The 23433-nt window shown below is 44.6% G+C and overlaps 2 protein-coding genes across 3 annotated transcripts in view; one reads left to right on the top strand and one right to left on the bottom strand.

Moving 5' to 3' along the window:
• The window catches only part of arhgef25a (Rho guanine nucleotide exchange factor (GEF) 25a), a 59741-nt gene extending 42992 nt beyond the window's left edge, over positions 1-16749 (top strand). The window contains exons 5-17 of one of the 2 annotated variants that reach the window (XM_056272843.1): positions 688-812; positions 1397-1463; positions 1865-1968; positions 2291-2360; positions 4060-4149; positions 4518-4610; positions 5102-5152; positions 5267-5344; positions 5460-5651; positions 5918-6098; positions 8432-8661; positions 9586-9720; positions 14556-16749. In XM_056272843.1, coding sequence (XP_056128818.1) covers positions 688-812; positions 1397-1463; positions 1865-1968; positions 2291-2360; positions 4060-4149; positions 4518-4610; positions 5102-5152; positions 5267-5344; positions 5460-5651; positions 5918-6098; positions 8432-8661; positions 9586-9720; positions 14556-14687 — 1548 coding nt within the window. In that variant the 3' untranslated portion in view covers positions 14688-16749. The remainder of the gene's footprint in view (positions 1-687; positions 813-1396; positions 1464-1864; positions 1969-2290; positions 2361-4059; positions 4150-4517; positions 4611-5101; positions 5153-5266; positions 5345-5459; positions 5652-5917; positions 6099-8431; positions 8662-9585; positions 9721-14555) is intronic. The other variant, XM_056272844.1, reaches the window with a different exon arrangement.
• A 1649-nt stretch (positions 16750-18398) lies between these two features.
• Positions 18399-20141, bottom strand: sp5l (Sp5 transcription factor-like). The gene is made up of 2 exons (XM_056275333.1): positions 19931-20141; positions 18399-19442 (listed from the first exon to the last, which is right to left on the bottom strand). Exons 1-2 carry the CDS (start codon positions 19982-19984, stop codon positions 18399-18401), a joined length of 1098 nt encoding a protein of 365 aa, XP_056131308.1. The 5' UTR covers positions 19985-20141.
• Between the last annotated feature and the right edge of the window lie 3292 nt (positions 20142-23433).

Raw genomic sequence — 23433 nt, 5'->3', positions numbered from 1 at the left:
AAAAAGAGATGACTTACATGCCACCAAAACACAATTGATGAGATCAGAGATCAGCTCGTGGTGCGTGTGTGTGTGTGTGTGTGTGGGGGGGGGGGTCCTGTATTTTCACTTTATGCTGTAACATAACTGTAGTGTTGCAGAAGTAGATTAATTAGATTGAGAATTTTCAAATTGGTACATTGTGTAATATTCAGTCTGAATGTTTTTGTAGGAATTCTTCACCCAATTTCGCCATATGATTTTTCATATGAATGGGCTACTCACGTAAGTGTGACACAAAGATAGGATTTTTCATTCAAATGCAGATAGGTTGGTAACGCTGTTACTAGTGATAACCATATAACAATCTCTCTCGGGTCATCAACACATCAGTTACCTTTTGCAGTTCTTTGTTTGGACGCTTGCTGTTCTATATTGCCCTGCCTCCCTCCGTCCCTTCCCATCTGTCTGTGGATGGCATTCTAAGTTCAAACCACCACTAGTGACAATCTGTTCCCCTTATCATTCTTACTCGGTCCCTAATGTCTGTGTGCTCTACTCGATCGCCTTGGCAACCTGCATCATTACCATCACTCTTCCCCGTCTCACCTCTCGGCTGCCTTGTTTTATTTCTACCCCGCAATGCTGAGATGGGACCTCCTGCTATTTCATAACCAATTTCTCTGTCTGTGGTCTCACCTTCCCCAGGATACTCTGTCCACCAGTGTCCTACCTGATGACAGCGGCTCTGTCTTGATGGACGACACCTCCAGTCAATCGTCAGCTGTGGCAGACACTGAGGAGGAGAGGAAGAGTGCCTTAGAGAAAAGCATGTACGAGTGTTAGCGGTGCAAGCATGCAAAGCTCTGTTGACTCAAGGAGTAGTCCTAAATAATGTCCTCATGACAATATTAAGCATCCACACGTTCTGTAAATGGTGACATGATGGCCAAGTGGTTGTCACGGTTGCTACACACAAAGAAGGTCCCGCACTAGATTCCAGCTTTTTTGTGTGGAGTTTGCATTGTCTTCCTGTGTCTGATTGGATTTCCTTCCTGTACTCTGGTTTCCTTCCACAGTCTAAAGACATTCATGTTAGGTGAACAGGACACTCCAAATTGCCCATGGATAAGGGTGGTGTGAGAGATTGTGTATGAGAGTCCTGCGACAGACTGGTGATCTGTCCAAGGTGTCTCCATACCTTCTGTCTAGTATGAATGAATATTTTGTAAATGCATGCCGTAAGAAGTATCCCAGATGGATGAGGCGGACAACATCTTTGAACTCAACATGCAGAGGGACTTATTATCGGGCGTGTCACGAACGTTCATATTATCACGAAAGTGTTCAATTTCACCATGTGCAAAAATACTGGCAGCTGCAAAAAATCTCATGGTACGATTCCGTCCTTGTGCAGGTACGTACTGAAGGAGCTGATTGAAACGGAGAATCATTATGTGGCGGACTTGGGGCTCATAGTGCAGGTAAGGCTAGGACTCCGCAAACTCAGGAAATACAGTCAGCACTGACAGACCAAGGGAAGCCAGCCAACCCCCTGAGCTCTTATCACAATACTTGTAGATTCTGCCTTCTTCTGGCTCCAAAACTGCCATCTTTATAAATGAGTAGATTTCAAGTATTATTAGCTTGAATAGAGTAACATTAAAGTGTTATCTATGTGTCAGTGCATGAAATAGCTTAATAATTTCTCGGTCTGATGGAGATTGTTGACTCCCTGAAAGGTAAGAGCGGCTCGATTATAGCTGGTGTGATTGTTAAGGTATGTCACAGCAACATGGTTATATTTAATAGTGTTGTTCAAAGCCAGGTGTGTTATTCTGGGGTGTGAAGAATTGTCTAGAGTTAGTGTGTTTTTCCACCGCAGGGCTACATGGCTACTATGAGCTCTAAAGGCGTACCAGAGGACATGAAGGGAAAAGACAAGATCGTCTTTGGGAACATTCACCAAATCTACGACTGGCATAAAGAGTAGGTCTACGATCACTGATTTCACACCAACAAGCAAGCACACAAGTGCATGAATGTTGCATGTGTACGTCTGTATCCGTGAAAGCAGCCAACGCAAAGGGAACAAAGATTTGTAGAGGATTGTGTTTGTGTCCGTGTGGAAACTAGCGGAACAATAGGTCAGGAGACAACTCTGACCTTCCTTGTTGGCTGTGTGTACACATACTTCTGGATGTGTGGACATGCATGTTTGTGTGTGTGTGTGTGTGTGTGTGTGTGTGTGTGTGTGTGTGTGTGTGTGTGTGTGTGTGTGTGTGTGTGTGTGTGTGTGTTTATTATGCAGCTACTTCCTGGGTGAGCTGGAGAAGTGTTTGGCAGAGCCAGAGAGACTGGCCCAACTCTTCATTAAACATGTGAGTCTGTGCACACATAGATACTCGCACACATAAACACACACACAAGTGTGCGCACACAAACACACATCCTATACACATGCATATTCTAGTCAGTAGAGGCGTCTGGGTCTGCTTCCTGGTGCTGTTTAGTGAGAGGGTCAATTAAATGCAGCTAAGAAAACATGCAAAGAACTCTCTCTCTCTCTCTATCTCTCTGTCTGTCTGTCTCTCTCTGTTTGTATCTATGTCTCTCTGTCTCTCTGTCTCTGTCTCTGTCTCTGTCTCTCTCTGTTTGTATCTCTGTCTCTCTCTCTCTCTGTTTGTATCTCTGTCTCTCTGTCTCTCTCTCGCTCTCTCTCTCTCTAATGTGCCAACGTCTGCCTTTACGTCCCTGTTATTGATATGTCTCAGACCTGGCTATATTTTTACAACCACACACACACACACACACACACACACACACACACACACACACACACACACACACACACACACTCACACATTTCCAGTCTGGAGTGGTCAGGAAACACCGGGGGGGGGGGGGGGGGACAGTCAAAAAACACAACAAGAATAAGACAAGGAATAACAAATCCTAAACTGCAGCCCCTTTGATATGGAGGCTATTTTCTCCACAAAACACTGGCCTACTTCTCCCCTTTGTTTCTTGGCTCCAGACTGAAACCAAGTGATGTGTGAGAGAAAGATGTGTTTTGTATATTAATGTTTAGCATAGTGAAGAGGTGATTGGTATGGAGTCAAAGGGCCTATGCAGGGAGCAGAATTAGATTTATGGCAATTGGTTAAGTGGTGGCACATGTAGGCCGAGTAGACATGTTGGATAATTTGACCAACTTGGCTTTCGCTTCTGGTCTGAAGCAGATTGAGTTAAATGTCTGTGCATCTCCCTTCCCCTGTCTTCTCTTTTCTTCTTTGGCTGTTTTAACAATTCAATAAGCCGAGCCCCCTGGGTAATCAACTTAAAAAGCCTATGGGGGAATAAAGCAACTTGTAACTAAATCTAAGTATGGTGTCAAACTGTGAAAACAAGCAGACTGGGAACATTGGCCCTAATGAAATGCAGGGGAGAGGTGAGACTGAGGCTGGTGCACCAGCGCCAAGAACTGTTGTATCCAAAACATGACACACACAACACACACACACACACACACTCACTCCCTCCCTCATATTTTACAAATAGCACTCCGTATGTCCTTTGCAGTGGTGGGTAATATTCATTGAGGCATCTTAGTTCAGTGGTCTCCAGGCTACAGAGCCATGCAGCCCGTTGCTAGGCAGAGTCCTGCAGCAGCCCGCTCTAAAAGGCTCCGGTTACATGAAGGATAGCCTGTCTAAATTATACATAACCTGATGCACATCCACACGTAACTCCATTACGGCTCACAGGTCTGCCACAGCTGCACTCCAGAGCCTATTAGTCACAGTAGAGCTGGCCCTGATCAGACAGAGTCCGCTTCAAAGGCCCTCCACTCCAAGACGAACCATTATTAGTCTCCTCCCTCTCATCCCAGACAGCAAGTAGAAACAGTTGTGCATTTGTTTTGTTTGTTTTTCGAGTTTAGAAACATCTCCCTTACTCGTCTCTCACGACGGGACGCGTGTCCGAGTTCTGTGGCACGTTTTTACCTGGTTGGTTGTTTGCATCGAATGCTTTGTCTAACGTTTTATTGACACCCTGCTCGTTGCGCTCACCTTGCAGGAGAGGCGTCTGCACATGTACGTCGTGTACTGTCAGAACAAGCCCAAGTCTGAGCACATTGTCTCAGAGTACATTGAGACTTACTTTGAGGTGACTATCTCTTGTTGCACACACACACACACACACACACACACACACACACACACACTTGCATGTCTGCAGGGCACCGTAGGGTGTTACTTACTACACAAACCCATAGTAATTAAGTGGCTTATTTTGCACAAACCCGCCAAAGTACTGAGAGCATTTTGTTATACACAGCCTGAGGCGTTTCTTTGCAACTGCCATTTAAATTTCACATCCTCATCCCTTCCTTTTTATTGACATTAAAGAAAACAACATGTGATCCCTGCAAGGTATCACCACGTTGGTCGTTAGATGTGACAGTTTGTCATAATGAAGTCCATTTGGCTGTCATGCTGACCGGTGTTGTGCTGTTGTGTCTGTCACACTACCAGGAGTTACGGCAGCAGCTGGGTCACAGGCTGCAGCTCAACGACCTGCTCATCAAACCTGTCCAGAGGATCATGAAGTACCAGCTGCTGCTCAAGGTGAAACGCAGGGCATCGCGCACGCCCATGCCCACGCCCACGCCCACGCCCGCGCCCGCGCCCGCACACACACACACACACACACACACACACACACACACACAGAACCGGCATCCGACACTCCTCTGCGTCACTCGGGATTATGAATAGAACAATTACGTACACAAACACGAACAGGCATGCGCTGCTCCCTGCTGCACAGTGGGTATCGTGTTTTTACAAGCGATCTGCCTGTTAGAGATGATGAGGTAAATTGTGTAAGGACAAGGCAGAGTAATGTGATGTGGAAATACACATAAAAAATAAGCGGGTCTTTGGATGTGGGTATGAAATACCACCCCCCTTGAATCAAGCATAGCTTGTTCTTGCCATTGGAATTTAAATGAATCTTGGACTCAGACAACGCTGATAATTGCCCATCCAGATGTCCTCATCTTGTTTACTTGTAAACCTGGAATGCTCTGATAACCATGCTGTGTTTATTTGAAAAGGACTTCCTGAAGTACTACACTAAGGCAGGGATGGACACAGAGGAGCTGGAGGTGGGTGTTATTTTGATGCATAAACTCAGATGTTCAACATTTTATTTATTGGGCACATGCTTGTTCAATTCTCAAGAGTTTTTGATAACACCACCGGCGTTGTCTCTGGAACAGAAAGCAGTAGAAGTGATGTGCTTCGTGCCAAAACGCTGCAATGACATGATGAATGTCGGCCGACTACAAGGTTTTGAGGTAAGGCTCAGGAATTTAGGATATCCGTCAGTCCCCAAAAATATTCCTGGTCAGAACCAATCTCTGAAAGCCCTTCTTCCTTTATTTGTTGTGTTTGTCCTATTCCCTGTCCCAGGGGAAGATCACAGCCCAAGGCAAGTTGCTCCAGCAGGACACCTTCACTGTTACAGAGCAGGACAGTGGCTTCCTGTCCCGGGCCAAAGAGAGACGGGTCTTCCTGTTTGAGCAACTGGTCATCTTCAGCGAGCCAATCGACAGGAAGAAAGGGTTCCTACTGCCTGGCTACACCTTTAAGAACAGCGTCAAGGTACATCTCCGCTTGGCCTCAGCAAAATTATACAGTCTGCACAATGTATTAATGTATTATAATGTTCCAGAACCCTTCTCAGGTTCTGTGTTATACAAGAGGTGCAAACCATCCTATTGCTAACTTAAACCAGCCCAGGTTACATAAGCCAATCCCAGGGCAGTGCCAGAGGTGTTTGCAAGGTTGCGTGTGTTAGCGAAGAATTTAACAAGCAGCATGGCAGGGTGCCCCCTCCACAGATGCCAGTCAGATGTGATTTGTTCTAGGTGAGCTGTCTGGGGGTGGAGCCCACCGTGGAGGGTGATGCCGGGCGCTTTGTGCTGACATCACGCAATACCGACGGGAGCCTAGTGCGCTTCCAGCTGCAGGCCTCCTCTCCTGAGATCTGTCAGGCTTGGGTCAACGATGTAGGCCAGATCCTGGAGACCCAGCGCAACTTCCTCAACGGTAATGCCATATAGGGGTGCCCGATGACACCAAACTTGTTGCACTGTAACTCACGTTTCAGGCTGTATTTCCCATTCACTGATTTTGTTGGCTCACATGTATTGTTGGCAGATGCATGGTCTGATTTGAGAATGGCTCATAAAACACACCGGTGTTCAGTCTCACAAGGTCCCTAAAATGGCTTATTGACATCGCTTTATTTCATAACTTTGTTTTTAACTTCACTGTTGAGTGACTTAAAACAAAGAGAAAGAAAGAAAGCCACTTTATTTTGTCACTGTAAGTTAAAATGAAATTTTCTTTCTGCATTTAACCCATCTGGGGACCAATTCCAGTTCTTCTTTCCATTGCCTTGGTCAGGGACACAGACAGGAGTATTAACCCTAACATGTCTTTTTGATGGTGAGAGGAAACCGGGGCACCCGGAGGGAACCCACGCAAACACGGAGAGAACATGCAAACTCCACACAGAAAGGACCTGGGATGGCCTGGGGTTCAAACCCAGGATCTTCTTGCTGTGAGGCAACAGTGCTAACCACTGGGCCACCGTGCTGCCCCAAATTATCAGCACTTTACATACTTCATCATGTAGTTAAAGCTGGAATCCAAGATTTCCCCAATCTATCCTTCCCTCTGTTAGAGAGAACAACAAACAAGGTGTAACAGCCATTATTGCTTGTACATTGTCGGCTCAGCAGTAAACAATTACCCCCCATGTAAAAATGGCATCTTCAGACCAAAACTAACAGGCAATTATATCAGATTATATGGAAACACTGTTCTACTGTAATGTCGACTGTAGAATTGGTAGATCACACGTCCCACAGAACCCCATCGTCATCACATTTCAGTCCTTATTGCTGCTTGAGTAGGAGGAACGTGTTTGCCGCTGCACCAGTTCGTCCTATCTGGTCAATAATTAACAACAGCAGTATATGGAGGGTGTCTCCAACCATGGTTAAGATGCCAGTTGGTAATATGTGACCTGACTCTACGGTCTAGATGGATAAAATAACTATATAGAAAGGAGGTCTCCTCGCTTGTCGACTGGGGTAGCAATAACAATCTGGAACAGAACATCAAAAAACTAAAGGAACTTGTGGTTGAGTTCCATACAAGTCAGGGAGAGCGACTACCACTGGCCATTAACAACCAGGTGGTAGAGAGAATGGATCATTTCAATTTTCTTGGGGCTACAATTCCTCCTCCCTGAAATGGGGAGACAACTTCACCACCACCCAGAGGAAAGCTCTCAAAAGACTATTCTTTCTAAGGCACCTTAAGAAATTTGAAGTATCAACGGTTGCAACATTACACTTCTGCAGAGCTGTAATTGAAGGTGCGCTCGCTTTCTCAATAACTGTATGGTATGGCAATTCTACAGCCCACGAGAAAACTGCTGGACAGAGTCGTGCACACAGCTTCAAAAATAATTGGCTGCGAACTCCTTTCCCTTTCTGAATTATATCATATCCGCATTCAACGGAAAGGTTTTAAAGTTTTAAAGGACTCCTCACACCCGACCAACCCCCTATTCAATCATCTCCCTTTCGGTAAAAGTCTCCGAAGTATCAAGACCAGAACATCTCGTTTCCATAATAGCACTTACCCTGCAGCAATCTGCATCCTAAAGCTTCACTGACTGTACAAGTATAGACTCCTTAAGTACATGCACTTTAATTTGGCACTTTAAGGGCATATGGTTGCATTTACTAAAGTATTGTAATATAATTGTAACAGCATGTTTTTGTGGACACTCATTGTATGTATTGTGTGGTTATCCATTAACTGTTCACCCCATGGACCCACCACCTATGGGGATGAGCATTGGGGTAGGGTGCAATGCAGGCCGGGCAGCAGGTAAAGGTGGGGAATGGGGCATGCTGACTTCCAGCATCACAGACTGGTCCAGAAGGACCAACTGGGAGGAGACCCCGGGGTGACCCAGAACTCGCTGGAGGGACTACATGTCCAATCTGGCCTGTGAATGCCTTGGGATCCCCCAGTAGGAGCTGGAGGGCATTGCTGGGGCGAGGGATGTCCGGAGTGCCCTACTTAGCTTGCTGCCACCATGACCCGACCCCAGAGAAGTGGCTGATGATGATGATGAGAGAGAGAGTGAGAGAGAGAGAGTGAGAGAGAGATGTTAACTGTTGTTATCTTTGAGCATACCAAAACAAAGTCCAAATCAACTGTAAAGTTGAAATGGCAATAAATTATTGAATCTTGAATCTTGAATCTATCTATTAATGAAGAAAAATCCGTGGCTTATGCTGTTAAATGAGTAAACCAGAGCGCTTTACCAATCGTCACTGTTCCTCTTTGTCCTGCAGCCTTACAGTCGCCTATTGAGTACCAGCGGCGGGAGAGCAAGTCCAACAGCCTGGGCCGCATCATGAGACCCCCTCTGTCTGCTGCCACAGCCCTGAGGCCACACTCCTCGGCTTCAATCGATCGCCAGAAGTTACCCTGCCTGCACTCCCACAACACGTCCCTGCCCGCCCTCTACCTGCCCAGCCAGAGCCAAGGACAAGGGCCTAGCGAGACACACTCCTTCCGCGAGGTAGGTTCCTCTCACTTTACCAAGCTTTGGCTACCCATCCCTCCCCTACAACTGACACCCAGTCTAACACCGTGATGTTGCACGATCTGGGGCCTTTGTACTGTACTGTAACGGGCTGCAGCTGAGCCTGACAGACTGCATGCAGCTGATGGCTGGGCTGAGCAGTAGATTCCCTGACTCAGTCTTCTGTCGTACTATTATCTATTATGAGCAGCAGTACTCATGCTTTTGTTGCCCCGCCCCCAGGGTTATAACGCATGAGTGTGGACTCGGTCTCGATTTCACATTTTTCAGAATCAGAATCAGAATACTTTATTCATCCCCGAGGGGAAATTGGGTATTTTGAAGGTCTCAGTCTCATCTTGGACTGCATGGCATAGTGACTCATGACTTGGCGCGGTCTCAGACAGTGTGGGCTCATGCTTAAGACAAAGCATAGAGTATAAGATTTTGCCTTGCTTTTTTTTTTTTTGAAGTGAAGGCTCTTTCGCTGAAGAAGAACTTCCCTAAGGAGATTGATAATGCACAATCTAATTTGTTTGGTTTTTTCATTATTATTAATTTAAGTATTTGAAACATTGCAAAATTGGAATCTGAAACATTCCTTCCTTGGTGGAAAAATAAAAATAGTCTAGATATTACAGTGTAGTGAACGTCTGACTGTGACTATGATGGTAGACTACTGCAGATACATTAATGGTGTTCAGTTGGAATCGCTAAGCTACATTCTGCTTTGACTCAGATTCAACCCACTAAAGACTTGGTCTGGACTTGATCTCGCTTTGGGTGGTCTTGACTACAAGGCAACCCCCCGCACAGACATACACAAACTCCAAAAATGGTGTAAAATAAGGCAATTAAGAATGTGTTTTGTGCATCCACAAAAGTTTTGGTGAGTGACATAGGTGTTACTCGTGCTTGCAGCCTATCATGGTCCATTCAAGCCCCACTGACCCCCAGACTGTCTCTCCGTCTCACGTCCAACTGGCCTTTACTGATCAGCCAAACTGTCAAGCTGTGTCAAATGGACTCTGCGCAGCCGCCCTACAAAGTGCACAGGTAACGTTCACATACATGTACTCACACAGACACAGCGGCAGACTCAGGCTGTTTGAGGGGCAGGGGCAAAAAAGATAAAAAAGGGTATGAGCTGTATGCAGGGGGGGGGGTGCACCAGCATGCAGAAAGTCATGATGCATTTATGGTGAAACAGTTGTAAACCCTGGTTAAGATTAAAATTGCTTTTATTATGTAGGTATTACTACTTCCCTTCTGCATGTGATGATGTCAATGAGAATGAGCTGTGTAGTCAGGAGCTTGGTCAGGGTAGGGGGATAGTGAAGGGAAGGGCACCCTAGAGGGCAATTCATCACGTTTTGTCCACTAGAATGGCACCCTAGTAGGCACTATATCACAGTTTGTCCACTGGAAAGGCACCCTAGAGTGCGCTATATTTGCCCCCCCGCCCCTTCCCCATAGGCATTCAACAAGAGATGCCTATCAAGTATGTTTCAGTCTGTGACTATAATAAACACATATCAAAACAAACTCAGGTGTCACACAAAGCACATTTCTGTTTTTCTCAGCCTTCGCAGACAAAGTGTTCCTCAAACCTTGCGGTCATCTTACCCCTTAAGGAATGTTGCCTGAAAGCATACTCCTACCCTCGTCATTTAAGGAACATTCAAAACACAAAGTTAATCTTACTTTTATGATTTTTGACATAAATTGCACGTTTTCATTCTCTTATAATCCTATATAAATGTGGGGATTGGTATAAAGGTGAATTGTGATTGTGCTGCATATATCTGAATATTGTGCTCAAGGGTTGTCCGGCAGTCCCAGTTCCTCATGAGTGTCAGGTAAATGAATAACAAAACAGGCCAGGGGAAACTACGACCACAGGGCAAGCTAATGGGCCATTGTAGGAAGTCTAACAATAATCTTAATGTACCCGTTAATGGTAAGTAAAAGATAAAGACTTTAATAAATGGTAGCCATCTATTTCAAACGGAGGGTGACTCCTCCCCCTATCGGAGAAAAGTGGAATTAAGACATTTTCTGAAGGATTGTGCTTTTTTTTTTCTTTGCTAGCAAAACAGACAATGGATAGAATCTAAATAAGGATTTTCCCACATGACCTCAAAGTATACAAAGTAAATGTCTTAATGTCTTTCCTCAATTCCTGAACCGTTTGTTGTTACTTTGAAGTTTTCACCGTCTGGTTTGTCAACAACGGCAGTATCCTGTTGGCCACCATTAACTATGTCCCCTTCTGTCATCACCAGGCCCTTTTCTGTAGTGAAACAATGCTGAGCGACCAACAGTTATTCTTTGCTCCTAACTCTAGTCACCAAGGCTGGATGGACTTGGTACATAACAAACAGGAAATAGGCTAAGCCAGATGAGGAAGTTGCAGGGAGATGCCTATCAAAGACATAATTGTTCTTGCACAGATAAATGTTTCTCGGAGAGATGTTTCCTTTTTAAGTGCTGTTATATATATATATATATTTGTCTATTGGCATGATTTATTTATAATGACAAAATAGGTGCTTATATCTATGTCTGCAACTGCTGGCTAATTAATTCCTGTTATTCAATGTGGACATTTCTGGTTTGCAAATGATAAAATATTTTTCAGTTAGACACAGATTGCACATTTTACTACTGGTATATAAAAGGGAATAACAGGAATCAATTGGCCAGCAGTTGCAGACATATAAGCGACTATTTTGTAATTATAAATAAATTGTGCCAATAGACAAATATCCCCCCCCACCCAATTGAACCATTAGCAATCACGTGTTTTTAAATTTTTGAATGTCGCACCTCTCCCTTCCCCATTGGATGTTGTGCACATGATGTGCACGATGAGGCAGTAAATGGTATGCTCTTTTCCAAGTAGCTTTATTGACAGCTGATGATTGTTTATGGCATGAAACAGGCTTGTACTGTCTCATAAAGAATTTACTTGACTCACTGGATTATATATAGTATATTTTTTTTTCCCGAAACCGTCAATGATATTGTGAGTGCTCAGCAAATGAGGAGCAGAATATATATATATATATATATATATATATATATATATATATATATATATATATATATATATATATATATATACAGTGCTATACGGACAAGATCAGGCAGGAGTCTCCATGGACGATGATGTTCGCGGATGACATTGTGATCTGTAGCGAGAGTAGGGTGCAGGTCGAGGAGAGCCTGGAGAGGTGGAGGTATGCACTAGAGAGAAGAGGAATGAAAGTCAGTAGGAGCAAGACGGAATACCTATGCGTGAATGAGAGAGAGGACAGTGGAATGGTCAGGATGCAAGGAGTGGAGGTGACAAAGGCATCTGAGTTTAAATACTTGGGGTCAACTGTCCAAAGCAACGGGGAGTGCAGTAGAGAGGTGAAAAAGAGAGTGCAGGCAGGTTGGAGTGGGTGGAGAAGTGTGTCAGGAGTGATTTGCGATAGAAGGGTACCAGCAAGAGTTAAAGGGAAAGTTTACAAGATGGTTGTGAGACCAGCTATGTTATATGGTTTGGAGACAGTGGCACTGACGAAAAGACAGGAGGCGGAGCTGGAGGTGGCAGAGTTGAAGATGCTAAGATTTTCACTGGGAGTAACGAAGAAGGACAGGATTAGGAACGATTATATTAGAGGGACCGCTCAGGTTGGACGGTTTGGAGACAAAGCAAGAGAGGCAAGATTGAGATGGCTTGGACATGTGTGGAGGAGAGATGCTGAGTATATTGGGAGAAGGATGCTGAATATGGAGCTGCCAGGGAAGAGGAGAAGAGGAAGGCCAAAGAGGAGGTTTATGGATGTGGTGAGGGAAGACATGCAGGTGGCTGATGTGACAGAGGAAGACGCAGAAGACAGGAAGAAATGGAAACGGATGATCCGCTGTGGCGACCCCTAACGGGAGCAGCCGAAAGTAGTAGATATATATACAGTGCTGCTTGAAAGTATGTGAACCCCTTGAGCAGTTTAGATGTTTCTGTTGTTTTACCATGATTTTCTTATTTTATCATCACTAGTTTTTATATATGAAATGTCAGATATATGTTTATCAATTGCATCTACTTGTTTAGTGGGACTTGTTTAAGTAGCCCAAAAACTACATGAAACATGGAATTAGGGTATGTGCAAAAGTAAGTGAACCTCCAGCTGCATTGGTTAAGTCAAGCAGGTAACAGACTTAGGTGAAACACATTTGGGTGCTTAATTAATCATTTAAGCAGACCAATGAAATTAGACATCCTTGGGAAAGGGTTTGGCCTGCACTAATTAAAAGAGAGAGGAACCCAACCAAACCACTGTGGTCCCATACAAATCAACAATGCCGAGAGCAAAGGTGATATCCGAGGACATGAAGAAGAGGGTAGTGACAGCCCATCAGTCTGGGGAGGGCTATAAGACCATCTCCAAAAGATTCCAGCTCCATCCATCCACTGTAAGACATATAATTTACAAATGGACGGCCTTCAACATGACAGCAACTCTGCCTAGAAGTGGACGCCCATCAAAACTATCACCCAGAAGCACCAGAAAAATAATACATCAGGTAAAGGCCAACCCACACATCACCTCTAGAGAGTTGCAGACCTCTCTGATAGCATCTGGGACAAATGTGCATGCGTCTACAATCAGACGAAAACTGAATAGCCATGACATTCATGGGAGGGTTGCTAGAAGGAAGCCTCTGCTCTCAAAAAAGAACAAAACTGCCCGTTTCAACTTTGTCAGAGAGCACTTGGACAAACCAGAGGCCTTCAGGAAGTCCATTCTCTGGACAGACGAGTCCAAAATAGAATTATTTGGTCACAATCAAAACCAACATGTTTGGAGAAAAGCCAACACTGCATATGAAGAAAAGAACCTCCTCCCAACAGTGAAGCATGGTGGTGCAAATGTGAAGGTCTGGGGCTGCTTTTCTGCTTCTGGACCTGGACGACTCCATATTATCCAAGGAACCATGAATTCTCCGGCATATCAACAAATTCTTGACCAGAATCTCCTGCCATCAGCCAGGGAGTTGAAGCTGGGACGAAAATGGATTGTGCAACAAGACAATGACCCAAAGCATTCCAGTAAAACTACAAAGGCATGGCTTCAGAGAAAGAGGATTCGTACTCTGGATTGGCCCAGTCAAAGTCCGGACCTTAATCCAATTGAAATGTTGTGGCGAGACCTGAAGAAGTTGGCACATACCAGATGTCCCTCCAACCTCTCTCAACTGGCTGAGTTCTGCAAGGAGGAGTGGGCAAAAAGCCCCATAAGCAGATGCGAGTGACTGGTTAGTGGTTACAGAAGACGTTTGGTTGAAGTAATGGCTGCAAAAGGAGGAGCCACAAGCTACTAATACAAGGGTTCACATACTTTTGCACATGTTAAATTTTCAGTTTTTGTGAAATAAACCACCTTTGTTGAATTAAATAATGAAAATATATCGCTTTTTGTGTGTGTGTCCATTATTTGGAAGGTGTGCTTTACAAATTGGGATTTGGATGTATGTGTAATAAGCTTATTTTAATGTTTTTTACAAAAACAGTGACCCTGTCTGGAGGGTTCACAAACTTTCAAGCAGCACTGTATATAACATTCAGCTGACAAAATGTATGTCTTTAAACCTTCCTATACGGCTAAATATTGAAATTAGTGGCTGTAACACTAGACTGGAGAGAAAACCTGCATACACATGGCCCTCCATGGCACACGATTGGATGCCACGGCCCTGTTGTCTGGCAGGTTTTTCGTGTACTTGAAAGAAAATGTAATCCTACTTACATATTGTTCTCTTTTTGGGCTCTGGCTCAGGATGAGGCCTCTTTTCCCATGAACCCCCAGGCTATGATGACTAATGTTCCCCTCTGTCCCCAGCAGAGAGCAGGAGAGGGCTGCCGAAGGGGCATGGCTGCTGAAGGTGGTAGCCACGCTCCAGTGTCTGGCTCTGGGCCCTCATCAGGGCGCCGTTCAAGCAACCTGACCCAGCTGGCTGAGGACGACCTATGAACTATAACACAATCCATCTCCCGGGGCCAGGAGGACAGTGGCTAACATCACATTGCTGAGGGGATAGAGAAGGACTCCTGTACCATCTGTTTACGTTGTTTTAGTCAGGTTGGACCCTATCTTCTGTGATGATTTTCTCTGGAGGACAATGAAGGAGTATAACATGGAGTATATGAAGGAATAATGAGCTGCAACTATAAAGTGACTTGGCTCCCATTTTGAGAGAGCTTTTAACTGTGAGGCGACTCGCCTTTGCCACCGCTAATGTATACGAACAGCACCCAGTTGATGAAAATGTCTCTGGACAATGAGTGTTATGGCAGTTCCTACTTTTTATGGTTTTTTTGGGGGGGGGGATTTGTATATCTTACTCTTTTATCTGTCAAATGGCAAGTGGAATTTGTTCAACTAAGAAAAATTATCCATTCCTGATTTGGGTGGTCACTGGAGTTGTATGCGCTTGAAATGTGTACGTTTGTGCACCAATGTCTATGTGTGTGAGTGTATGAGGGTGTGTGCAGGATAGGCAGTGGCGTTTCTTGCAATCATCCTTCAAAAATGTCTCTATCAACACTCTATGATCTAAAGAAGAGCAGTTTTTGGCTTTTCTTTTTTCTTTTTTAGTGTTTTTTTTCACTGTGTTGGATTTTTCTGATACCCCTTTCTGAAGACCTTTATCTTCAGATGTTTGTAAAGTCGTTTTTCTGCTGACAGTTACATTGGCTGTTGACAAAAGCGGCAAAGGCCGAACACTTGACGTGAACATGGCCCAAAGAGTGGACTTGCTCCAGCTGAAGAAGTTTCTTTCCTCCTAGTGCTGAAAGCCTCCATGCTCTGTTATTCTGTTTGACTGGGATTGGCTCGTTTGATCTGGGCAAAAAAGAGAACGAGGGAGCCCTCTTGAGGTCCTCTGTGGGTATGACGTCACTTCGGAGTACTTGCTCTTTGGGCAACTCCTGTCAAGCCGCTGAAGGTCAGACAGTGGCATGAGATGTTGACTGTGATGGAGACAAGAAGACTTGGCCATTTTAAAGAGACTGCTGGGCTGACCCATCGGGTCGCCCGCATCACCTCGTGGGCAACTAGGACTGACAAAACTGCATCAGACACGTCTTCCTTTCCAGGCCAAAAGGAGTTGCTTGTAGTTTAGAGGGCATCAGTCCTCGCTCACAAAATGCATTGGTTTAAGCTAATATGAAATAGAAATTTTTTATTCGTCAAGCTCAGTGTTGTCATGTCAAGGCTGCGCACCATTTCAATAATCTCTGTTGGCGTTTGCCATCACATACTACAATTCTGTACAGTGCTTACCAAAATGCCAAGCTTACGTTTCCACTTGTTCGATGAAGACTGAGAGAAGGAAATTAGTCAATTGGATAGTTCAGCCTAGTCAATATGAAGGTTATGCAATTACTTGAACAAAGACAGAGGCTAAATTTGCATGATCTCTTCTTCTGAGACTACAATGCCAAAAAAAAGAAGAAAAAACGAGCATGCCACTCAAAATCTTCACTCTCTTGCTTCATAGTTCAGGTGACATTAGTTCAATACGTTATGATGCACCAGTCATGAATGTGTGACTGCATTCATCTCCTGTAGAAAAACAGGAGATGAAATCAGGTGGGAGGTGGTCCCCTCAATGTCAGACCAGTTCTTTGTGGCGGCCAGGAGAGGTCCCCACAAGACTTTCAAATCCAGATCAGTTAGATCCCACAGCTCCGCCAAAGATCAATAGACCTCATGTTTCAATGCCCTCTCAGAAGCAAATGCTGCTTAGCAATCTATCCCCAACCAAACCTAACGTCACAGAGGGAGGAATAAGCTTAGAAACTAGATGTGCGTAACCAACTCACAAAGCCCATCAACAGTTAACGTGAACTGGCATGTTTTCATTTGATCAGGCATTTTTGCATGTTACACAAAGGAATACCACTACAGAGAACCAAGAGAGGCAAACTAATGCAAGACCAAGAAAAGGGTTTGTCGATGCCATGTCTGACTGGGTAGAATCTGTTGTAGCATATCAGAAATAATAAAAAAAGTGTTTTTGAAATAAATTCAATATGTTTGAAATGTGTTTTATTGGTTCATCCCCATGGGGCCTGTATATATCCTGTACTCTTTACATAATCAAAAAAAAAAAACAAGCACACAGAGAGGACATAACCCTAAACAGGTAGACAAAGGCAGGGCATTTTGCTCGCTGCATTTTCACGGCGTCATTTCCCTAAGAGAAAGTTCAAACAGGCTCGGAGACAAAGAGAAGGAATCCCTGGATGAGCAGACATCTGGTTGGCCGGCCTCTGAATAAAGCCCCATTCTGGGCCGTAAAGCAGGGCTGATCGTAACATGGCTGTGATATATAGAGGCTGGGGAGGGAGGGGGCAAGGGTATTAACTTTCACAAGGGTGCAAAATCAAAGGGAGTTCCTGTCACCACCGAGGGGGTCTCAGCAACAGGGGTCCCATTCACAGGGAATTCCTCTCAGCGCCCTGTGCTGCATCTGTTGACTCAATCTTGTCCATTGAGAGAAAGAAAACACTCATTAAAAGCTGCATGACTGTGAACTTGATTGCAGAAGGCGAGACAACAGACCCCCGTCAATAGGCTCTGTATTTACCTTGAGGTGTGAAAGTCTTTGAAAAGCCCCTCATCTGCAGGTCTCCCCATGGGCGTTTCTTCACAATGACTAACATTTTATACGTTGAATGGATCCAAAATTGACATTCAAATAACATGTTAGGTCTTTTATGGGAGATGAAGATTGGTACAGTTGAGATTGATTATCCTTCCTTAGACATTCACTTGACGATAAATATCAAAGATGTAAGGAAATAATATTGGTGGAAACGGTGAATTTGTCTCAGCGAGGACGATGTTTATTAAAATTTACATGCGGCCATTTCATCAATAAAGTTGATCCTAATATATATATAAATACATCATTTACAAAGAATTGGCGTGTTTTGTATTACATGTATTTGCTTTGATCTGGACCAGAGACTTCTCAGTGATAAATACAGTGATTAAAAGCAGAGGAGATAAGTCTGTGGATCAAAGAACCCCACGTTTACACTTCAAAACCAATTTCTAGTCTCGCAGTAGACACATTAAGACGCTCTTGAAAATTAAAAGAATCAACGATTCAACAGCAGCAAATTAATTTCCGCAAATTAAACTTCTCAAGACAGCAGCAAAAAAAGCTTCTTCTTTTTTTTTTTAAAATACAGAGCCTTTTTGCTGTGCCAAGTAATTAATTAATTTTGGAAATTATATTGACACAGTGTAAGATGAAAATTCTGGAATTTTGTCCTTGTCTGTCACCCGTATCATTTCAATAAAATATTTACATCACAAAGTTTGATAGAAAAAAAAATTCTAATCAGGGTCCCTTACTTTAAAAGAAGTTTGTTGAAACTGAAACGTCTGAATTTATCAACGACGTTAAATCAGTTTTAATCAAGGCGGCATCTGTTTGTGTGGCATCTTCATCAATACAGTGAATGTACCAAAACGAAATATTATTCTCTGAATAGTTGAACTAAATTTAACTACAAGCATAGCTAATTTATTAAGTAAAAAATAATGGGTTGATGACAGACAAGGACGAGGGGTAGTTTGGTACTTGCCCCTTGCAAACTGTGGCGGGACATTTAGGTCATACACCCTGCTTATTACTGTCGTCGAAGTCAAACTGTTAGGCCGTAGACATTACTCTCTCTTGATGTTGGTGAGCAAAGGGTCTGTGGACCCATGTTGTGAAGGCTGGCCGGACCGGCTCTTCCTAAGCTGGTGGGTCTTGACGTGTTTGGAAAGATGGTCACTCCTCATGAACCTCTTCCCACACTGCTGGCAGCCGAAACGCTTTTCTCCGGTGTGTGTACGAAGGTGCCGCTGGAGCTCGTCTGAGCGAGTAAAGCTCTTACCACAGAAGAGCCAGTTGCAGATGAAGGGTCTCTCCCCAGCGTGCCAGCGCAAGTGGGCCTTGAGGTGAGAGGTTTTCTTGTACACTTTGCCACACTCTGGGATGTGGCAAATATGCAGTCTCTTCTTGCCAAACTCTAGGCCTCCACCACTGGCCTGACAGTTGGGACATTTGCAGCGTCGACAGCGACGCGTGGAGCTCAGCAGGCCCTTGGAGGTGCCTTGGAGAAGGGCAGCTATCTGCGGCTGGTGGCCCAGGACTAGCTGGCGGCCCAGGGAGAAGGGGTGGTTAGACGGGGTTGCGTTGGTTTGCGGTAAGCTCCACCACTGCTGTCCCTCCTCCACGTGACCTCCAGGCAGGTGGTGCCGGGTTGAGGAGTTCTGGAGGAAGCTAGGGAAGTTCTGTCCCACACTGTTGTGTTGAGGATAATAGGGGCTATTACTCTGTGGCTGAGAGGAGAGCACTTTGACGGGGGAAAGTTCAAAGGAATAGGACGATGGGGGCTCGGCCGGAGGGGTGAGGGGCAGCTCGTGGTGGTGGTGATGGTGATGATGATGGTGGTGGTGACCCAAACTGGACTGCATGTGTCCGGCAAACTGGACCTTGGGAACACTGAAGGTCATCTGGTGTGTGCTGAGGGCAGAGCTGGGTGGCACATCATTGCTCCAGAGCTGAAACATTCCCGATGTTGAACTGACTGTACCCTCATAGGGAAACTGGGAGCCTTCAGAGCCCATCGTGCCTCCCACCTGCCAGGCCTGGCTACAGGTGGTGGCCAGGAAAGATAGGGCGTTGGATGCTCCTTCTGGAGATGAGCTGGGGGTCCGGTCCTGGGTGAGGATATCCACACAAACAGGTATGTTACATCAGGCTCAAGTATCTATTTCTTCTAGATAATGTGATAGATAACGTGTGACATTCAGCGTAATAAGCGGTCTCTTTTTATTCCGAAGTTCTGACGAGGTGAGTTTGGCAAAAAATAGAAATCCTCTCCTTACTTTTGTCTAAAATGTCAATTTTTTGCTCTGTATGGCTCTCATTCCGTATGCTTGACCACACGAATTAATTCATCGCCAATTTGTCATTCAATTAGTTTTTATATTTACAAATACAACACATTTCTTCGGGGGTAGACCTTTTTATTTTTCCTCCCACTTCATCTCAAATCCATTCATCCGATCAACCTCCAACGATTAATCTGTAGTAACAGCCTGAAATAAAAGTAGTGGTTATAACGCCATATTTATAACTCGCTTATCCCGCTCGAACGCAACAAAGATCATGAGAGAGCCTGCATGCATACTACAATACAACAAACCTGTAAAAAGGTATGCAAAAAGTTGTCAGTCCTCTGGATCGTCAGCGCAGCCATCTGTCCCCGCACTCCTCCGCGACACACCTGCAGCACAACTGCGCCCAGTAGCGGGGGAAGAAGAAAAAAAGAAAAGAAAAAAAGAAAAAAAAGAAAAAGACGCGCGGATGTGAACGGAGAGTGCAGAAGATGCAGACCGGCGTTCACGCGCTCTCATTCAACCGTCCCTCGGTCCACTCAGTAGGAGTCAGGAGTGCTGACATTCCAGTTAGTTTGGTCTTTTATCACTAAAAAGTAGCAAAATATGTTTGCATAAAAAATAAATAAATGGAAGTTTGAGGAGTTTGACGAGGCGCGCGCAGTAAATCCCCGCGATCGTCTCAGAGGCGCTCTCGCGGCGTCTTCTCTTTATAGAGGAAAAAGAAGATCCGGTCGACGGGGTCTCTTCAGTCTGATCCGAGACAGCCAGTGAAATAGAGAGGAGAGGAGGATGGGTGGGGGTGGGGGTGGGGGGTTGCAGATTTACATTGACTGTTTGGTGAAGGGGTGGGCTACTCATAATTTCACCCAATTTCAACCAAATGCTGACCCCACGAGCTGACTCCACCTCCAATTGTTGTCAAAGTTAAGGGGTGGGGGTGGGGATGAGGGCGGGGGGGGGTGGGGGGGATCTGTGGCGTGATAAAAAGGCCTTCTGTAACATCTCACTTACAAAGGCGTGACATTTGATTCGTACTTTGCCGAATTGCTGTGCAGTTACGTTTAATTTTCTGGATATCGGAATAGGTTACGCAGTGCGTGGCCTTACGTAACTGCAAGGACATTTTCCAGGACAAAAAAGCAGAAGAAAGATTTGCATTTGTTTTTTTAACAGTATATCGGCATCTCAGCTGTGCACTAGAATAAAGTGCTTACTCTGCTGGTAATCTAAGACTGATATAGCCTACGTAGTCAACTATGTCCCACTCTGAGGATATTTACATACTAATGCAACTCAGCCGTGAGAATCCGAGGAGAGATGGTGATTTCCAGCCAGAAGTATGGAAATAAAGGAGTGCAAAACTCAAAGAGATAAATAAAGAGATAAGTAGCTGTGATTTATTGAGGCCAAAAAACTTCTGGTTCAACTAGATTACAAACGTTTTTTTGTTGACCGTTGGGGCAGCGAGGTTAACCCACTCGAAGCCTCAAGCAATAATCTTCAAACACGTTTATTTTCTTTAATCGTTCGTGACTCCGTGGAAGAAAAAGGGCTCTGCAGCAAGATGTGCGAGAACAATGATAGGGTCTGTTGTTATCTTAGATGTTGTCCCACTTCGTGGTCCTGACCTTTTGGAAAATAACTCTTAGATAATACTCTGAAACTCTTTTTTTTTCTTTCCTCTTTTAATCCCACAGACAGTTAGTTCCCTGGCCTGGCAGGGGGGAGGGATGACACTGCACCCCTCACAAAGCTAATTGATAAAAACTCAATCAAAGCTCCCCATGGCCCCCACCGGTGGGTGACATGGCCAATAGGCTTGCCCTGTGTGGCATCCTCACATTTCAGAGTTCAAGTAGAGGCCGCTTCAGATCTGCTCCAGTAAATGCAGATCGAGGCTTAATCTCATTCTGTAAATCTGTTCACCATTACAATGTTAAGAGTTTAAATCCAGGCTGGGAACCTGTTTTCTCATGTAAATTGTCAGGGCCCCCCCCTCACATCTCAGCCCCCTTTTCACAGGTTTCCTTAGGATCCTTAAGCAAACACACTACACCGAGGAGTCATCAGAGGGAAGGGGGGGGGGAAAGTCATCAAACTTTAAAAAATAAATACATTCCCTGAACTGATTGATTGTGAAACAAGTTCCAAAATTATCACTTTCTACCTCGATTTGGAGTTAATTCAAGATAAGCGAGGCTTTAGATGGCTGCAACAAGAAATAACAGCGAGATGAGCGAACATTTTCTCTACCATTTGTTGTCCTCATTAGATTCTGATGAAGGTTTCATACAAAACTGTTATAGATGCAACAGTGATATATTAAGAAAATACAATTGCATCTTCAATTTGGGAGAAAATTTTACCCGGCATCCAGGTGATTTACAGTATATTTCTACACCGGCTGCAGTCTGATACTGGGGAATCTGGTTTTCGTGTCTTATGGTTTACGAGGATTCATCTGGAAATCAGTATTAAAGTTGCTGTGTGCAACTTTATGGTTTCACTGCAACACAAACAGATAAATATCGGATGAAACAAATGAAACTATACACACAAACACACACACACACACACATATATATATTTGTATTCAATGCTCTTGAAATAGCACATTACACAAAATAATATAAACTAAATTTTGGCTGGGTTACAAAGAAAAACAAAACAAAAAACAACGTGCGGATTTGTAACGCTGTCGCCACTGCAACACACTTCATCTTTATCACGACAAACACCCCCCCCCATGCGGCGTTAATAGAAATGATGTAATTCCTCCAGTATTAGGGAAAATAGATCTAACTCCAGATTAAAGTAAGCATTTAGGATGAAAGATTAGTTAGTAAGGCAAACCCCCCCCACACACACACACACAACAAGGAGGATATCAAAATACGAGTGTGTCTTCAAGGCAGAGGTACGCCTGTGTCTCTCCTTGCAGTTTATTACAGAGCAGAAGTTGTTAATTACCCTGATTCTTATCTCCTGTCCCCTCTCAACACCCCCCCCACTCCATACCCCCCCATCCCCACCCCCCACCACACTGCCTCCCAGATGAGGGGCTTTGAAGTGCAAAGTACTCTCTCCTCACTTTGAACTGTGAAAACAATGCTCATGTGGTGGTGCTTACCTTCCCCATGTTACCTCATTTAAATAGACCTGGATACGGCTTCCACGGTTTGCGAGGAAGAACTCGTCCCGAGGAGGGGAGAGGTCCCTGTGTTCCTTACACAGCTGTTGAGATGGCTGGCGATCAGGCCCAATGCTGCCCCAGACACTCCAGGTGCCTCTGGACGGGTGGCCACCGGGGACTCCAACCACACAGCTGTGCTGGACGTGAAGCCATCCAAGGCATGTTTAAGAAAAAGAAAGAGAGAGAGAGCTACCATAAATTTCTTAGAAGCGAAAATTCACAAACGCTGCATCTAAGATAGGAAGAAAACAACAACAACAACCTGAACAGGAGGTATTTTTAGCCCCCTGTGTCCATTGCGGGAAAAATGCTCTTTAGGGTAAATTCTTAATCTCTGGTTTACAAAACAATGCAGAATATGCTAGTTGCTGCTCAAGCTGTGTGTGTGTGTTTTTTTTTTTATCATGCCTGGGGGGCAGTTTAAAAGCCTCAGATCACTAAATTGTCCCAGCTGTCTTGGCCATCTGCACTCTAAAAGGGCAGCCATGGTGGAGAACAGCCTTTGTACTGGTGGCCATGTCAAAAAGCCAATTTTACAGCACTGCACTGACTAAATGGCCCTCATGTGACAAACGTGGCCTAATGGATGAGACAGACAGCATGTAAAAGCCTGCT

Source organism: Lampris incognitus, chromosome 2 (genome assembly GCF_029633865.1).
Source record: "Lampris incognitus isolate fLamInc1 chromosome 2, fLamInc1.hap2, whole genome shotgun sequence".
NCBI classification, from domain to species: Eukaryota; Metazoa; Chordata; class Actinopteri; order Lampriformes; family Lampridae; genus Lampris; species Lampris incognitus.
This window is presented reverse-complemented; position numbering and strand designations above follow the sequence as displayed.